The sequence below is a fragment of the Cervus elaphus genome, chromosome 8 (genome assembly GCF_910594005.1).
Source record: "Cervus elaphus chromosome 8, mCerEla1.1, whole genome shotgun sequence".
Lineage (NCBI taxonomy): Eukaryota > Metazoa > Chordata > Mammalia > Artiodactyla > Cervidae > Cervus > Cervus elaphus.
Genome location: NC_057822.1, coordinates 48,228,052 through 48,247,183, shown reverse-complemented (window position 1 = coordinate 48,247,183; position 19,132 = coordinate 48,228,052). Strand labels below are relative to the sequence as shown.

Genomic DNA, 19,132 nt, shown 5'->3' with positions numbered 1-19,132 from the left:
AAGGGAAGCATTATCAGTTCATTGATAAAACATGAATGCATGAATGCTATCCACAAAGGTTTTGATAATTAGAAAGTCTTTACATAACTCTGTGACATAATGACCGCTGTATGCTGCCATCTAAAACAAAAAGGGAGCAGGTCTCCTGGATTTCATACTATTTAAAATGTTTTCATGAGGTGGGAGGTAGGAGGGAGGGCCAAGAGGGAGGGGACCTATGGCTGATTCATGTTGATATACGGCGGAAACAAACACGGCATTCTAAAAACAACTATCCTTCAATTAAAAATAAATAAACTTTTTAAAATGTATTCAGTCCCCTATCCATCATCTACCTGTCAACAAAAGTACTCATCTGAGAACTAACTCAGGTGAAGTTCTGCACTGTAAAACATGTGATTGCATTAAGTGACAGACACATTGAAATGATGACAAGTAGTCAACCCTGTAACATATTCAGGGTCACGGGTGTTACATTTGATCAATTCCACTTGCTGAGCATACCCAGTTCTTTGTGTATTACCAGGCAAGGCAGTAACATTGCCCTCATGTTTCCATGGTGACTTCTGAGAGCAACTCTTTAAGTTTAAGAGTTACCTCTTTTAATCACCTATAGTTTTCATCTAGATTATATTCTTAATTTACCCTGAATTATATCATCGTTGTGTTAATTTACTTTTTGCTTCAGCACAAGGTGAAATTTATTTGCCTAAGGCAAGGGAGGTTTTATTTGGGAGGTAGGGGTAGGCTGGAGAGGGATGTAAAATCTGAGGTTACCATGTGGTAATCTGATTAAAAATTGCAGAGAAAGAGAACAAGGAAATACCAGATTTGAATACCAAAAAAATTTGCTAATAATAACAATAATAATAACCGCCTGTGTAACAGTGTAATAGCGGCAGTGCCCTGCTTCAGAAGCCATTCTGCTTACCTGGTCTCAGTATCCCACCAAAAGCTGTGCTAACGTCTCTTCAGACACCATTTTTAATGCTGAATTACAGTGTAAGTGACCCAGAATAAGCATCAATTCACATCTTAGCGATTCGAGCCCAGTCATTAAAATACACAGTTTCAAAGAACATTTCGACTGAATCAATTAAATCTTAGAGGGATTCTGAAATCTTAGCTAAACACTACAGCCTACTTTTGACTAATGAACATTAAAAGATTTGACACAGATTTAAGTAAGTGGGTAAAGAAAGCTGTTGTTATTTTAAGCAAAATTAAACCAGATGGGAGAGACCGACACACACATATTCCGATATGTGCCTGCCTCACATTTAATCTTTTATGAATGGCTGATCCCAGATGGTATGGGATTCAGAAGCCCAGTTTGATATACGGCATCCATTTTCCTATTATTCCAATGTATGGTATCAGTTATAACTTTTTTATTTGGTGGATAATGCAAATATCATCAAAAGGAAAGAAACCATCATGAAAACTTCTGATATTCTGAAAACAGCGTGTTGGTCGATTGGTCTAACCAAGTCCAAACATCCAGCCACATTCTCCATCATTCAACTCATTTCAGGTTTGGTGCTACTATTCCACATTCACACAAATGGGGGTTGGGTGGGTGGTAAGACAAGGAATCTACAGACAAACACAGCAAACACCTCATGTTGACAAGTGTCGGTCAATCTCTCAGTAACCACTGAACCTATAAACGGGTGCACCCTCCCCTGAGCTCTCATAGCATGGTACCTGTACCTCATCTGGAAGATCACATTTCATCTGGATAATGATAAAAACAAGAGAAATACAAAATTCTAACAGACCAACAACACAGCTGAGTTTGAACTGCACAGGGTCCAGTAACACATGGATTTTTTTTTTCACTAAACACACACTACAGAACTACACGATCTGCAGCATTGGTTGGATCCTCACATTTGGGGGAAAAAAGGCTTTGAAGTTGTCGTGTGTGCATGTATGTGCTCAGTCTTGTCTGGCTCTTTGCAATCCCATGGACTGTAGCCCGCCAGGCTCCCCTTTCCATGGAATTCTCCAGACTAGAACACTGGAGTGGGTTGTCATTTCCTTCTCCAAGGGATCCCAGCCCAGGGATCGAACTCCCGTCTCCAGCATTGCAGGCGTATTCTTTACCCGTTGAGCCACCGGGGATGCTGTCAGGCTATCCTAAGTGTCTTCCCAGTGATCAAGTGAAAGTTATTGTTTACTATTGACAAAACTACTTTCCCAAGTGCAGAATGGCCCACAGAATTTAAATCCAGTGATGCTATCATTTAGATTATAGGGATCTTCTCATAAGAGAAAATAAGTCTTAGTTATCACTGAGCGATATGGCTTTTCTAAATACTCCTTTCAGCTGTTACAAATGAACGGGCCCCTGCTCATCTTTGGAATCTCAGAAGGGCTCTTTGTTCTTGGTGAGTATTGTCACCCCTGACCCTGGAGGCACAGGTGTGTATGTGAACTACTGGTCTGATTTAAAAATGCACAGGCCTCTACATTGCCTGTTATTGAATGAGGATCAAGAAGGCACGAGATCATCAGAGTGACCTGGGATAGACTTCACAAGTGAGGAGCCCTTGGCAGCTGCCAAGGATAAAGCGTCTTTGGAGAAACAGTCTTGCTGGGAAGTCACTCCCCCTCACCCCGACTCAGTCCAGCCCCAGCTGGAAAGGGTCATCCCTGGCAGCTGTTATCACAAGGAGAGGGAGGCCGAGCTGACAGCAGCTGCTACAAAGATAACGAACAGAGATTCCAGGAAGAGGGCGAGGCCCAAGTTAGAGTGCTTTCATGAAAATACATGAAGTCCAGGGGTTGGTGTTGTGGATGGCCAATAATGATACTTCGGAACTATAGCTGGGTGGCTTTGCTCTTCACAGGGTAGGAAATACTGTAAGGTGGCTCTGCTCTCCTGACAAAAAAAAGAAAATGCAGACTGCTGGTCAGGACAAGGCTTTCCAGGGAAACGGATGATGCAGACATAACCATTACTGGTATTGTCTGAGGTCCTCCTGCTTCCCTCTGACAAAGCCAGAAGACTGCCCATCTCAGGGATACTTTTGTTTGGACATCACTGTCTTGGTGGATGTGAATTCGGATGCTCTGAGACAGCTTTGTCTTTTAAAGTCTGGAGCTTGCCAGTTCTCCAGACAGAAGAGCATACGGTTAAGAGCTTGGAATTTTAGAGTCAGATAAACATGGATTTGAGTCCTTCTATATCACACCAGCTGTAAAACCCAGGGCATGTTACTCCCTTTCTTGGTACTTTACAATACTCACATGTGAAATATGATTAAAAGCAGGAATTATCTCACAGAGCCGTTGTGAGAATTAAATGAGATGACATAGGCACAGGGCCTAGCCCAATATTCTTATGATAAACATTAATTATTACGACTTTATTAAGAATAGGCATGGTTCTTACACTTGTCCCCCAGGAGAAAAGGCTCTGAAAGGGAATTAGGGTTTTGTTTTGTGTGAGGGACTGATTCTTTTAAGGAGTGAGAGTCTGCTGACCTTATGATATATTGATCAAAGTTCCATGAAATTTGGTGCCATGAAGTTCACAACCCAAGTAGGTTCCAGAAGGACCTCTGGATGGAGGTGTCTAGGTTATCTGACAGATGAGCCTGGACTTTGGAGAGGACTGAGGTTAGAGATACGAAATTGGACATTTCCTCCAGAGAAACCTGAGCGTGCAACTGAGTAGGCTGGGCTGGGAACTGCATCCATGTTTACTGTGTTCTAAACAGGGTGTTGTAAGCGCTGGTAGTTTAAATGTTGAAAAATTTAGCATTCACGCTGGTCATGGCTAAAGCTGGTTCTTAGATTACACACACAGATAACTGAACTAGGGCCTTATTCAAAGACCATGTTTAACCAAAGGCTGGCTTATCATGTGGGCTGTTCTAACACTTCTTGCCAGCTTCTCTCCATTACTACTTGTGTTTGGGGAATGCAAATTGATATTAATATCAGAAATGTAAAATAATCAAAAGCTAAATTTTCTGCAGAAAAAGATGCTTTTTTTTCTGATAAGGTCAACCAAAGTTACAATGCTAGTAAAAGGGGAAACCTGAATTTGCTCTGGTTCTAGGGGCTGTATACTGTGCCAGTCTGCTCAACTACAGAAAAGTCAAGTGGCAATGTCTTTCTCATATTTTCATTCAGCTCAACATAGTTTAGGGGATTTGCCTTGAGGTGTTTTTTTGACCTGTGGATTATTTAGAAGCCTGTTGTTTAATTTTCAAGTATTGGAGATTTTCCTGGTATCCTTCTGTTACTGATTTTTAGTTTTACTTCATTGTGGCAGGAGGACACACTCTATATGTTTCCAATTCTTTCACTTTTATTGAGGCTTGTTTTATGGTTCAGGATATCACGGGCACTTGAAAAAAAGAGTATGCATTTTGTTGTCGGTAGTTCAGTTCACTTTAGTCGTTCAGTCGTGTCCGACTCTTTGCGACCCCATGAATCGCAGCATGCCAGGCCTCCTGTCCATCACCAATCCGTGGAGTTCACCCAAACCCATGTCCATTGAATCGGTGATGCCATCCAGCCATCTCATCCTCTGTCATCCCCTTCTCCTCCTGCCCCCAATCTCTCCCAGCATCAGGGTCTTTTCCAATGAGTCAACTCTTCGCATGAGGTGGCCAAAGTATTGGAGTTTCAGCTTCACCATCAGTCCTTCCAATGAACACCCAGGAACTTATCTCCTTCAGGATGGACTGGTTGGATCTCCTTGCAGTCCAAGGGACTCTCAAGAGTCTTCTCCAACACCACAGTTCAAAAGCATCAATTCTTCGGTGCTCAGCTTTCTTCACAGTCCAACTCTCACATCCAAACATGACCACTGGAAAAACCATAGCCTTGACCAGACAGACCTTTGTTGGCAAAGTAATGTCTCTGCTTTTTAATATGCTATCTAGGTTGGTCATAACTTTCCTTCCAAGGAGTAAGCGTCTTTTAATTTCACAACTGCAATCACCATCTGCAGTGATTTTGGAGCCCAAGAAAATAAAGTCAGTCACTGTTTCCACTGTTTCCCCATCTATTTCCCACGAAGTGATGGGACCAGATGCCATGATTTTAGTTTTCTGAATGTTGAGCTTTAAGCCAACTTTTTCACTCTCCTGTTTCACTTTCATCAAGAGGCATTTTAGTTCCCCTTCACTTTCTGCCATAAGGGTGGTGTCGGGTAGAATGATCTATAAATGTTGATTAGATCACCTTGGCTGATGGTATCACTGAGTTTTTCTATATGCTTGATGATTTTCTATCTAGTTCTACCAATTGTTAAGAGAGAGGAGCTAAAGTCTCCAATTATAATTATGGATTTCTATATATCTTTTCACTTCTATAAGTTTTTGCTTCACATAGTATGTCTGTTGTTTAGTGTATATACATTTAGGGCACTTTTCTTGCATGAATTCCACTCTTTATTGAGCTGCTTATCCTGATATTCTCTTCCTTGGACTCCAGCAGCAGCTGAACTGCCTTCCTACCCTCCTCAGGCCTACCTAATGGGTCTGTAACTGTGTAGGAGGAAAAGAAGGAAGGAAGAAGGGGAGGAAGAGGGAGGATCAGTATAGCTTTATAGATTTTGAAGAAAAAAAAAGGAGAGGTTGGAATAAAAATTTGGAGTTGGTTTTGGGAAGCAATCAAATCTAAAGAAAAGGTCAAGCCACAGAAAAATACAATTTCATTTTCTCTCTCACCTGTGGATTCTATGAAATACCTTCCTAACAGGATAGTCACCACAATACTTACAAACTAGCATCTAAGTTTCATCACTAAGTCAAGCTCAATCATTTACAACTGCAATTAATTTGTTCAACAATTTGGTACCTGATAAATGCTTGGCATTACTAGAATCTATGTCTTATAAAGTTGGTATTTAAATTCACATATATTTAAAGGGTAATAGTTTCTTTTTCTTTAGATTTCAGAGGTAATCTTTCCTAAAACAATGACTCTTAAGCATGTGACTTTGTGTTGAACCAGTGAGTCTTGGGGTATAATCAAACAATAACTTTTTTCTCCCTTTCCTATACCTGGTATAATCTTTATGAGGTTACTTCTTTTCCTTCCACCTCAGATAAAATCTCCAACAAATAACAAAAAGTTCTCTGGGCCCTTTAGTCTCAAACATAAGTTCAGGTCAGCGAACTAAAATGTCTGTTCCCATGGATAGTAACAAACACTGGATGCTGTTTAATGCAAAGCTTCTTTCCGCCTCCCCTGGTGGGGAAGGGACAAGACCGACTTCTCTCTTCCCTAGACTACGGCTTCTCTTCCTCCATCCCCCTCTTGGCCGCTTCTGCGTCCCCCAGGACTGAAGAGAGGAGGGAAAAGAGGACATGGAGGGGACAGGGACAGTCGTCTTACTGACAGCACCCTTCTGGCAGTGATCCTCTGACTGGGTCAGATCTTTAAAACTGTCTCCTGGACACTCACTCAGGTTCTCCAGCAAATTCCCAACTTCCCTGGGTGAGAGCCCCTCTCTGCTGGTAGCTCACATTTTCCCTCCGTCCAGGCCCCCTGCATCTCCCCACACTTACAGGCAGCCCTCTTGAATAGCATCCAGCAGAACTCCAGGCCAGCTCTGGCCCCTGGCTCACACTTGGACGTTGGGAAACATACTCTCCTGACCTGTCACTGGTAGGGGGTAGAGTATTTCTCAATCACAGGCCTCTTTAGTTAACTTCCCAGCAAGCAAGCTTAAACCAGAGCGATTCAGTCTCTTTTGAGTCATCACATGCCAGTCCACTCCCTTACACTGTGTGGGATACATATCAGATATCCAGGCCATCTCCGTGAAGCTTCTTTGGCTGGCTTGGGATCAGGAAAAAGGTCCTTTCTCTCATACTGTAGGGGCAGGGGAGTAGTGGGGAGATCTGAAGCAGAACTAGCTGCTCTCGGACCTCCAACTTCTTCAAGGGGCCATGGGGTACAAACTACTATCTGACTTTGAAATGTGGGGGCAATGGTTCCACTGTTCCGAGTTCTTGACTGAAGGTGGAATCTGAAATTGTTCATATTAATACATCCTATGGAATGGTTCTTTCATCGGTTGCCAAATTCATTCACGGTAAAGCCAAAAATTTTTCTTCTTTTGCTCTATTACTTAGAAATAAGTGGAACATTCTGTCACAATTACTGCCTATTTCAATGTTTTGAACATGGACTCATATCCAAATTCTGATTCAAAATTTGTGGCTTATATTTTTATTCTTAGCAGTAAGGAGGCTGCCAACAGCATGAAAATATCTGTGCCCACCCTTCTGCTCCCTCCCTTAAAAAGAGTTCCCTATACGATTTTATGTTCCTCTTCAACTGAATTAACTAGAAGGAAACACAAGACTAGCACTGTTGAAGTTTTCACTGCCCACTGGAAGTCTGCCTGCTGGAAGGTCATGGACACCCTCAGGTCCATCTCTTAGCAGTACCTCTGGGGACAGAAAAAAGCCATCAGGGACTTGATTGGGGCTGGGGTTCAAGTTCACTGGGTTTTCATCATGTCCTCAGCTGACTGTTACGTAGTTCTCCTTTTTTTAAAATTTAACTCCTCTTCTCTATCCTGCTTTCTGAGTCTTAAGAAGCTTAAGTAGACACTGCCAGTGTGAGTACATCTTATAGAGAGCCAGGTGCTAATGGTTTACTGAAACCCTGTGATAAATACAAGACATACTTAAAAGCAGCATAATTTTAGTGCTTTGTTGCCCAAGATACAATTACCTCCAGAGAATCCCAGAAACTACTAGAATATACACGCAGGGGCATCTGTCACCCCTATATACTTTCGAAGTTGAAGTTCAAATTAGCTCACAACAGTAAAACAGGGAGAAGGTCCCAAGGAAGCAGCCAAATTCCAAGTAGAATCTTGGACTGAATTTAGTCTGAGGCCTGGTGTTTTCAAACAATCTCTCTAAAATTGATACAATTATACTGGCACATATATTTTTCCATCTCAATAACAAAGCCACAGAAGTCTTTGTTTCACAGACAAATCTTCAATGTTACAAAAGAAAAATAGGATGCCCATATAAACTCACAAATTCCAAATAGGGGCATGACTCTGATATTTCTCTCCAGAGTCGGTAAGAACACATTCCAGATAAAGAAAAAGGGAGGCACAGAGCTCCCCTTTGCCAACTCCCTTCCTCCACTCAAGTTTATTCAGACACAAGATGCTTTCATAGCCAAGTCTCCACACTGCTTTGATATTTTGATCCCAATTGAATGTGACTGATCACAGCTCTCAGCATACATTTGTGGGCAGATTTTTGCTTGCACACACAGTATATATATCTTTGATCAAGACCAGCTGAAAACACTGGCCTAAGTAGGCAGATTTGGCAGAACACTGAACCTTGGCTATTCTACTAAGGCTAAAGGGGTTCACCCTGCTTTCTAGAAGTATTTTGCTCATGGAATGAATTCAATATAACTTTCTATAAGGAAAATAGAGTGAAAACAACTAAAATAATTTCTGCTCCTTTTTGATGATAGCAAAATAGACTGAACACAAAGTACGGTTTACAGACTCAAGCTTATGATCATACACAGGAAACATAAACCATGAATGCCAAGTAAACACACACTAAGTGTCAGAGTCAAATAAAATATGCATCAAATTTAAAGATACGAATTTAATGATATGCATAATCACAGAAATTGCTCTCTGGGAAGAGAGGCAAAAGAGAAATTTTATCAACTTCACAAATCAGCTGACTCTGACCCATCCTTTTTAATCCTACTCCATCCCCAAAGGACAAAGGCCCTACTAGGGAAGACCCAGGGACCACAAATACTCATTGACTTTCTCCACTCCTTCCACAGGCCACAAACATAGGCTAGGAAGTGTGACCTAAAGAAAGGTCTCCCTGGAACTCTCTGGGGCTCCAATGGTTATGACTCCACACTTCCACCGGAGGGAGCATAGGTTTGATCCCTCAGTGGGGAGCTAAGACCCTGCGAGTCTTCTGGCATGGCCAATGGAAAAAAAACAAAACAACCCAAACAAACGAAAAGAAAGATCTCCCTGCATAATTCTTGCTCAGAGGCTCAAAGAAGCCATTAAGAGCTTCCAGAAGCATGTCTTTCATTGTCGTAATTCTAGCATCTAACACAGAGGATTCAACTTGTGAAACAGATAATCTCCCAGGTGCTTGTGTCATGAGACAAGGCAGAAGACTGGCACGGTGGTGGTAAGTCCTAGAAATGTACGTCCTAGTGAATGCTAGTTAAGTGGTTTGCTTTCCTAACATCTAGAACTCAAAGAAATGGGAGCTGTAAGGAATATGACGGCATCTTGCTAGTGAGAAAGTTAAAGTTAGAAAAGATGTCCTTCAAAAACTCCACTTATTGTTCAAAAACAGGCCTTACTTTCATCACAAGGAAAAACAACTTTTCCTTCTTTCTTATCTATATGAGATGATGGATGTTAACTCAGTTTATTATGGTATTCATTTCACTACATATGTAAGTCAAGTCACTATGCTGTATGCTGCATGTCAAGTATGCATGTAATTGCCAAGAATCATTCTTTGCAAATCACACAGTGTTGATCTAATCAAGGGGATAATTTCACTGTCATATAGAACTTGTGAAACTTTCTGTAGACAGAAAATCTTTTCACTGGACAACAGAAATAATGACCCTGAAATGACTTCCTGAAAAATGAAAATAACGTGCAATATACTATTCACATAGGAACGAGATGTTACAGGATAATCATTCTCTGAGTTACTGCACAATGAGATTAAAGATGAACTCATCAAAGTACTTTTCAGTTCAGTTCAGTTCCTCAGTCGTGTCCGACTCTTTGCGACCCCATGAATTGCAGTACATGGGTCCATCACCAATCCCTGGAGTCCACCCAAACCCATGTCCATTGAATCGGTGATGCCATCCAGCCATCTCATCCTTTGTTGTCCCCTTCTCCTCCTGCCCCCAATCCCTCCCAGCATCAGGGTCTTTTCCAATGAGTCAACTCTTCACATGAAGTGGTCAAACTATTGGAGTTTCAGCTTCAGCATCAGTCCTTCCAATGAACACCCAGGACTGATCTCCTTTAGGATGGACTGGTTGGATCTTCTTGCAGTCCAAGGGACTCTCAAGAGTCTTCTCCAACAACACAGTTCAAAAGCATCAATTCTTCTGCACTCAGCTTTCTTTATAGTCCAACTCTCACATCCATACATGACCACTGGAAAAACCATAGTCTTGACTAGGCAGACCTTTGTTGACAAAGTAATGTCTCGCTTTTTAATATGCTGTCTAGGTTGGTCATAACTTTCCTTCCAAGGAGTAAGCGTCTTTTAATTTCATGGCTGCAGTCACCATCTGCAGTGATTTTGGAGCCCCCAAAAATAAAGTCAGTCACTGTTTCCACTGTTTCCCCGTCTATTTGCCATGAAGTGGTGGGACTAGATGCCATGATCTTAGTTTTCTGAGTGTTGAGCTTTAAGCCAACTTTTTCACTCTCCTGTTTCAGTTTCATCAAGAGGCTCTTTAGTTCTTCTTCACTTTCTGTCATAAAGGTGGAGTCATCTGCATATCTGAAGTTATTGATATTTCTCCTGGCCTACTTGATTCCAGCTTGTGCTTCATCCAGTCTAGAATTTCTCATGATGTACTCTGCATGTAATTTAAATAAGCAGGGTGACAATATACAGCCATGACATACTCCTTTTCCTATTTGGAACCAGTCTGATGTTACATGTCCAGTTCTAACTGTTACTTCCTGACCTGCACACAGATTTCTCAAGAGGCAGGTCAGGTGGTCTGGTATTCCCATCTCTTTTAGAATTTTCCAGTTTGTTGTGATCCACACAGTCAAAGGCTTTGATGTAGTCAATAAAGCAGAAATAGATGGTTTTCTTGGAATTCTCTTGCTGTTTTGATGATCCAGTGGATGTTGGCAATTTGATCTCTGGTTCCTCTGCCTTTTCTAAAACCATCTTGAACATCTGGAAGTTCACGGTTCATGTATTGCTGAAGCCTGGCCTAGAGAATTTTGAGTATTATTTTACTAGCGTGTGAGATGAGTACAATTGTTCAGTAGTTTGAGCATTCTTTAGCATTGCCTTTCTTTGGGATTGGAATGAAAACTGCCCTTATCCAGTCCTGTGGCCACTGCTGAGTTTTCCAAATTTGCTGGCATATTGAGTGCAGCACTTTCACAGCATCATCTTTTAGGATTTGAAATAGCTCAACTGGAATTCCATCACCTCCACTAGCTTTGTTTGTAGTGACGCTTCCTAAGGTCCACTTGACTTCACATTCCAGGATGTCTGGCTCTTGGTGAGTGATCACACCGTCGTGATTATCTGGGTCATGAAGATCTTTTTTGTACAGTTCTTCTGTGTATTCTTGCCACCTCTTCTTAATATCTTTTGCTTCTGTCAGGTCCATACCATTTCTGTCCTTTATTGAGCCCATCATTGCATGAAATGTCCCCTTGGTATCTCTTATTTTCTTTTTCTAGTCTTTCCCCTTCTACTGTTTTCCTCTATTTCTTTGCACTGATCACTGAGGAAACCTTTCTTATCTCTCCTTGTTATTCTTTGGAACTCTGAATTCAAATCGGTATATCTTTCCTTTATTCTGCTGCTTTTTGCTTCGCTTCTTTTCACAGCTATTTGTAAGGCATCCTCAGACAGCCATTTTGCTTGTTTGCATTTCTTTTCCTAGGGGATGGTCTTGATCCCTGTCTCCTGTACAATGTCACGAACCTCCGTCCATAGTTCTTTAAAATAGCACAAAGTACTTTAAAATAGCACAAACTATCAAGATTATAATAACAAACTCTGAAATAAAAGTTCATATGTCCAACGACTACAGATGGTTTTCATAGAGAAAACCAATGAAAGACAGCTATGTCTCAAGCACACTTTGGAATGCAGATTCATATGAATAGTTACAGTAGTAATCCTTTATTCTGCCACTGATTAACACACACACACACACACACATACACACACTTTGTGAGGAGCCTTTCTGTTGTGGGATCTAAAAAATCCTATTTACTGACAAGTCTAGATCAACTTCCATGACTGGTATTAGAAGGAAGAAGTGACACTGCCTTAAGTCCTAACAAGATTTTGCCCTGTGTCAAAAAGCCTTGGGTGGTGGTAAAGCTTTGAACAACAATGTGGTAAAAAAAAAAAAATTTTTTTAAATCAAGGTTCCTGATCACGGCCCCACTTTCTCCACTGACCAGAGCTATGACTTTGGACAACCCAGTAAATCCCCCTGTGATTTTGTTTGCTCACATGTAGGATAAGAGATTGCCCCTTGGCCACTTAAGATTCTACTCTAAATTCAATTTAATTTAGAAGTTAATTGATATCGTTGGCTTCCTACATCTTCCTATGGAACTGGGTGGTTTTAAAATATGTCCACAAATTCTCTGATACTCCTCCCTTTGGAAGGTGGAGTCAATGCTTCACCTCTCTGGATTTTGTGACTGCGGCAATGGACAGATGCAACAAAACCTGAACTTCAAGGCTAAACCATTAAAAAATAATATGGTCTCTTCTTTTCACTTGCTAGCACTCTTGCTCACACTCTCTTCTAGGGCAGATGCCTTGGGCAATGTGAGCACCATATAAAACATCTACTTATTCTGGAAACACCATGCTAGAGAAAACCACATATAGAGAGAAAGGCCAAGGAACGTCAACAATTTGAACCTTCCTACCCAGGTGATTGACAAGTGAGAAAAGAAGCCTTTGAAATTATGCCAGCCCCAGACACTGTCTGTAACCTCACAGGATATTAACTAGAACTGCTCAGCTAAGTCACATGTGAATTCCTGATCAGAAACAGAGATAATAAGTGATAAATGTTGTTTTAAGCCACTAACTTTTAAGGGTGATTTGTTATGCAGACACAGTAACTGGAAAAGGAATAATGATAGAATTAAACTGGAGAGAAAAAAAAATGCCACCTCCAAAGTCAAGCAAGGAAATCTTTAGCATCCCCAAGAACCTCAGAAAAAGAAGACTTGGAAGTCTGCAGGAATGATGAAGTGATGAAGACAGAAGACAGGTAAAATTCATCAATGAATAACACCAAAGTCAACAGTAGAATAATCACTGCTTCATTTCCAAACTGGGTGGTCTTCATGAACACTTTCCCACAATCACAGGTAACAGAAATGTAGTAAGAAGGACCGTAAGTGGAACCATTTGAAACCAGCAGCAAGGTCAAAGGTAAAGGATCTTCTTGCTGTGATGTCACTGAGTCATTTCCATGTGGGAGCTCACACTGCTGCTCAGGCTTTCTGCCTTATGCCTTTCTCAGTGAACTGTGCAGTTGATGAGGGGCAAGTATTTCCCCAAACATATTTCAAATAACTCAAACTTCTCCTTCAGAAGGACAAGGAAAAGAGATGGAGTCCCGTAAGGAAGGTGACACCTATCACTGGGTCAGAGAGTGAGTCTGGGATACCCCACGTATCCTGGTGAGGCTGAACCAAGGGTGACGATCAGAAGATGCCAAATGGTAGCCTGCAGGCAGGATTCAGCCACAAACCCATATTTTTTCTTTCTAGCCCACCCAGTGTTTTCAAAACAGGAAATCCCACATAAAAAGCCTAGATTTGTAGTTTCTCCTGAAACACGGGAATTCTAGCAAAGCTGGGTTTGCAATACCACCTGGTTTCCATCACCTCCTGCTGACTAGCTGTCTCTCCCCGTAAACAGAGCTTGCTCTCTCTATTTGCCACAGTCCCCACCAACCCGTTATTCCATACGTGGGTTCACTTCACTTGTTTATTTTATATTTTTGTCCCTGTAGACATCTGACTTTGCATCTGGTAACCTATACCAACAGAGGAATTTCAGACTCCAAATCAAGTGTTTCTTGATCACTATAGGTTTGAAATGTGGGCTGGTTTAAAAATTCCAGTAAATTCTGCTGTTACACTCTTGCCAATTTCTTTCCCTAAACTATAGATGCGGGACTATGACAAACCCACATGCCTAATGGTTATGTAAGTCATCTTATGACACTGTTATCAAATACTGGGGTGCTAAGCGTGACTCTGGAAATATACACTAAGCTTCTTTGATACATCCAAATTATCTTCAGAATAGAAACTGTGTCCGTACCAGAGTCTAACATTCCTAGTCCAAGTTAATGTGGAAAAGAATCAATTGTTAGTTAGCTCTGAGGTTAGAATGGGAATAAATGGAACAAACAGAGAAGGCAATGGCAACCCACTCCGTGTTCTTGCCTGGAGAATCCCAGGGACGAGGGAGCCTGGTGGGCTGCCATCTATGGGGTCGCACAGAGTTGGACACGACTGAAGCGACTTAGCAGCAGCAGCAAATGGAACAAAGAGAGCTACATATTATAAAGGGAAACAATTTAATCACTTGCCAAAAAATTGCCTGATCAATTTAATCCAGGTGATTTCTAGTGGGGGCTGAATTAGGCCGTAAGGATCTTTGTTGAGAGATTCAGACCAGCATTTTCCGGCTTGGGTGTATGTGCGTGTATGTTAGAGAAGACAAATCAAAACAGCTCACCAATTCCAGACACTGTCTGTGGCCATAGGCAGCAGCATAATGTATGCTATTGTAGCCTTCCTTGTCCCGGATAGATGGATTTGCATCATGTTGAAGCAGAAATTCTAGACATCTGTTAAGTATAAAGATGAGATGTTATTTCAGAAAACATCCCTAGACCAAAAAGGATAATCAATGTTAATGTTCTCTTACTGTGAATGTGCCACAAAGAGCTTTGTGAATTGAAGTGTTTCTTTGAAAGATTCTACAGCAATTAAGGTTTAAATATTGGATGTTTTATGTGTATTTTGTGCATCTATCTTTATCTCAGCTTAAAATAGCCATTCTAGAATTCAGGAAAGGCTTTAGGAACTAGAAGAAAGAGAAAGTTGCTCAGTCGCGTCTGACTCTATGACCCCATGGACTATACTCCATGGAATTCTCCAGGCTAGAATACTGGAGTGGGTTGCCGTTCCCTTCTCCAGGGGATCTTCCCAACCCAGGGATGGAACCCGGGCCTCCCGAATTGCAGGCAGATTCTTTACCTGCTGATCCACCGGGGAAGCCTAGGAACTAGAGGGAGTAACTTAGGAACTAGAGGATAATTAAATATGTTTCCCCTTTTCATCTTAAGGTACAGGACCGGCTTGTCATCAAAATTTCTAGAGCTCTGTGTTCAAAAGATAAGTTTTCAGCATAATATAGAAGTGGTCAAGGCATTGCAAAGGGATAAACCTCAAAAAAGGTGGGTTTATTTTTTAACCTTGCTATCGGAGACTCTGAGATTAAAAGGCTGGAAAATGAAAGTTTAAAAGAGTAAGAAAAGAATAACAGAAAAGAATCTAAGAATAGCCAAAACAATAAAAAGACATAAGGACTGGGCCAACATTTAAAAAATATAAAAGATGAATTCAGTCACCACCTCTGAAGAAAGAGGCTGACACTGTACCACTAGGAATACAGACTAGAGTAAAATGATAAATAATAAATTTTAAAAGCCTTTTCTAAAAAAAAAAAAAAAAAAAAGCCTTTTCTGACACAGTTGTAACTTTTCAGGGAAAAAAAAATCTTTGCAATAGGTCAGAGGAAGGGGTGTAGAACTGCTTTTGCAGTTTAAAAGTCCAGGCTGGTTCAAATTCATACTCAAATCAAAATCGCAAGATTCTACATAGAAGCTTGTATATTAAATAAGACCTCCCAATAGAAAATTTCTATAGTTTACTCAGAAACCTTAAAATGACATTATCTATCTTTCGGTATAAGGCAAAAGGAGTAAATAAATCACACACAGAGACAGATATTAAAACAGACATTTTAATTTTTAGAAAACTTGATGAAAGAGAAATTTTTAAAACTAAATACCTACATGCCACATGGTTCATCCATAAAATGCTCTGTAATAAATCAAACTATTATTGGAGACCTGAATATCATGCTGTATTTGGTTATTTACCTTAAAAGGAAGTCTTTTTTTTTTTTAATTTTCATAATGAAACGCCCATGGACTGAATCCCAGGTGTGACTCATTTTAAACTGAATTTGGCTCTTGAAGTAAAATCACAATAGGGATAGCTTTCTTGTGGACACACAATCCCTAGCTTCTGAAAGGATTATATTCTAAAAAATCAGTTGATAAATTTAACATGTAATTTGGAAAACACTGGGAATTACACCCAAAGAGCTAAGTAATGCAGAACATAGCTGAACTATAACTGTCCACTCTGCTGGGCTTAGTCACTCAGTCATGTCTGATTCTTTGTGACCCCACGGACTGTAGCCCACCAGACCCCTCTGTCCATGGGAATTCTCCAGGCAAGAACACTGGAGTGGGTTGCCATGTCCTCCTCCAGGGAATCTACCCAACCCAAGGATCGAACCCAGGTCCCCCGCATTGCAGGCAGATTCTTTACCATCTGAGCCACCAGGGAAGCCCATAATTGCCAAGAGTACTATTAGAAATAACAACAGTATTATATAATGTGAATATTCTCCACATTTTTCCTAAGGGAAATGAAATCCACTTTTAACTGGGAATGCTTGTCTTTTTCACCACCTAGGGCCCTGGACCAGTAACTATGGCACCTAGGCCACAAAATCAAGAGATGCACATTAGATTAAGGATGTATTTGCAAAAGGAAGTAGTCTTTTATTGCATGAAAAAGCTCCCCAGTAGGCTGGTCCCTGCCTTCTCCTGCCTTTCCTGCTCCATCCCTCTCCACCAGCTGGAAGAGGGCTGCTCTGGCCTGGGGCAAGCTTGCATTTCATTGGAGAAGGAAGCATTTGCTGAGGTGGCTTAAAATTTTACAGTCTTTGAATATTATTAATTTTGGAATATTAGGGCCAAACTGTGGTTATTCTGTTCTACTTACAGCTTTGTTTCCTGCGCCCACCCCAGTCACAGACAAAGTATAGTCCCTGCAGCTTGCACTGGGGCCTTGCAAGTGAAGGACTGTTGGAGTGCAAACTCTTAGAGTACTACATCCAGAGCTCTCACAGGGGCAGGGCGCAAAGTGTGGGCGCTGGGCATTCACGTGTTCATGCATTTAACAGAGAGATGTCGGCCGCCAGCTACGTGCTGGGAACTGCACAACCTTCTCATCACGACTTCCAGTCCAGGAAGGACTCTCAGAGGCTGAAACATTAGAGCTTCCCAGGTGTCAACAGTCCTGGGTGTTGGCACTCACTCCATGACAGTAACAGCTGAATCTCTGTCAAGACACCGGAACGGGGCAGGTAGGATGAAGGGGACAGAGCAGCTGTCTGCAGGGGAGGAGGGTGCTGTTTCTAAGTTGATGAGAGTGTGTTGGAGAGGGAGGGGAGAGTAAAACTGGTGTATTTCACACTGAAATCTCAAAACACGTATTTATAGAATCTGCTAAATAATCATCCCCAGGTCACAAAAGGAGAGCCTAAGGTCCTCAGAGGAGGCTTTAGTATGTCCCCTGAGGCACATGACACATGGAAGAATCAGAAATGATATTCAAGACACCTGGTTCTAAAAACTGCTGCCCAATCACAGTGATGATCGCTGCAAAGGTTTCAATTTTAGAAAGAGTGTGTATCTTTAGAAGAGTATGTATCTTGTATGAAAACAGCCTATTTGAAGGATATATCAAAAGAACAGTTTCTTCTTCATCAAAGGCAGGCCCACATCACTTCCTCAAGACCCCAAGGGAGACCCCAAAATAGTAAAGCTGGCCCACATGGCAACCTAGAGCAGCAGCCAAAGCATCAGTAACCACACTTGTGCCGAAGCTGAGAAGAAACTTACAATGCAGCTTCCTTTTCCTTCAGCTCTCTGGCTCTTTCAAGTTCTTCCGAATTTTCATGGGCATTTCCTAAGATAGTCTTACTTCTCAGCAAAGGGAAACAAACAAACAAAATTACAATTAGTGGCAAAGTTGCTAATGATTTTGGTACAATTTACATCTTAAGAATTGCACCCCCCAACCCCAAAGAAGCAAGCACTACTAATTTTTCATGGGGGATATACATGGTTCTCTCTAAGTCCATCCAATAAATATTTTCTCTCCTAAGGAATCCAGTTAAGAGCACGGTATTCCTAAAACTTCCACCGAGGTATCAATGATTAAGGCAGCAATCATGCTGCCCACTCTTCCATAAGTTTTCTAAACTCCCCAGAGAAAGGGAAAGAGAAAGTGATTTAGCTCAAAATTCCCTGACACCTACCACATTCCTTGCTGCCTCCTTCTCAGTTGAGCATCTCATATATCCAGGAATGGGTTCCTAAGCACCCCTCATCTACCAGAGAAATTCTGCACCATCTAGGATTCATATTCTAGATCTTAACAGACGAAGGATGCTTATTCCCCATTCTATTCCAAGTGAATAGCACAGAGCCTGACACACAATGCATACTCAATAAATGTCTGTTGAATTCAGAACATGTGGCTGTGGGACCCTGAGGCTACATCAGACTTGCCAGTATCGTATGAAGGAAAAAAAGAAGCAGTGTTTTCCAAACTGGAAATATGGATCATGATCTATGACTGAATTATGAAATCAATTTAGTGGGTTGAAGTCAGTAGGTTTTTTTTTAATGAAATAAGAGAGATCAAAATGCATCATACATAGCAAAAGTAAATAAGGTTTTATGAAATCTTTTTTCCATTTTCCATACATATGTATAAGACATATATACATGAGTCTGTATATTGGATCGTGATGTAAAGTGAGCGTCAGTCACTCAGTTGTGTCTGATTCTTTGTGACCCTGTGGACTTTGGCCCACCAGAGTCTTCTATCCATGGGTTTTCCCAGGCAAGAATATTGGAGTGGGTAGCCATTCCCTTCTCCATGGAATCTTCCCAACCCAGGGACTGAACCCCAGTCTCCTGCATTGCAGGTGGATTCTTTCTTTACCTTCTGAGCCACCAGGGAAGCCTAGTGTGTAGGTAATTGTCCAGTATGTTTAAAAGCCATTGCTCTACAAGAAAGGGAGTTAGCACTGACCATATAACTCAACACATCCAAATAACTCAACAGTTCTCAGAACAGGGTCACCAAAAAGTATTCCTATGAAGGAGGGCCTGATCCTCAAGTCTTTGAGAGCAATATCATAAGCTGTGGGCATCTCTCCCACCTTTTCCCCTAGAACTGGTTCATTTATTTTTGCTT

The 19,132-nt window shown here is 41.3% G+C and overlaps 1 protein-coding gene across 4 annotated transcripts in view; it reads right to left on the bottom strand.

The window, feature by feature from the left end:
* Positions 1–19,132, bottom strand: part of ANKRD44 (ankyrin repeat domain 44) — a 304,247-nt gene that overhangs the window by 60,099 nt on the left and 225,016 nt on the right. For all 4 annotated transcript variants that reach the window (XM_043910502.1, XM_043910501.1, XM_043910504.1 and 1 more), the window contains 2 exons: positions 17,767–17,847; positions 14,517–14,628 (listed from right to left, as the gene is read on the bottom strand). In XM_043910502.1, coding sequence (XP_043766437.1) covers positions 14,517–14,628; positions 17,767–17,847 — 193 coding nt within the window. The remainder of the gene's footprint in view (positions 1–14,516; positions 14,629–17,766; positions 17,848–19,132) is intronic.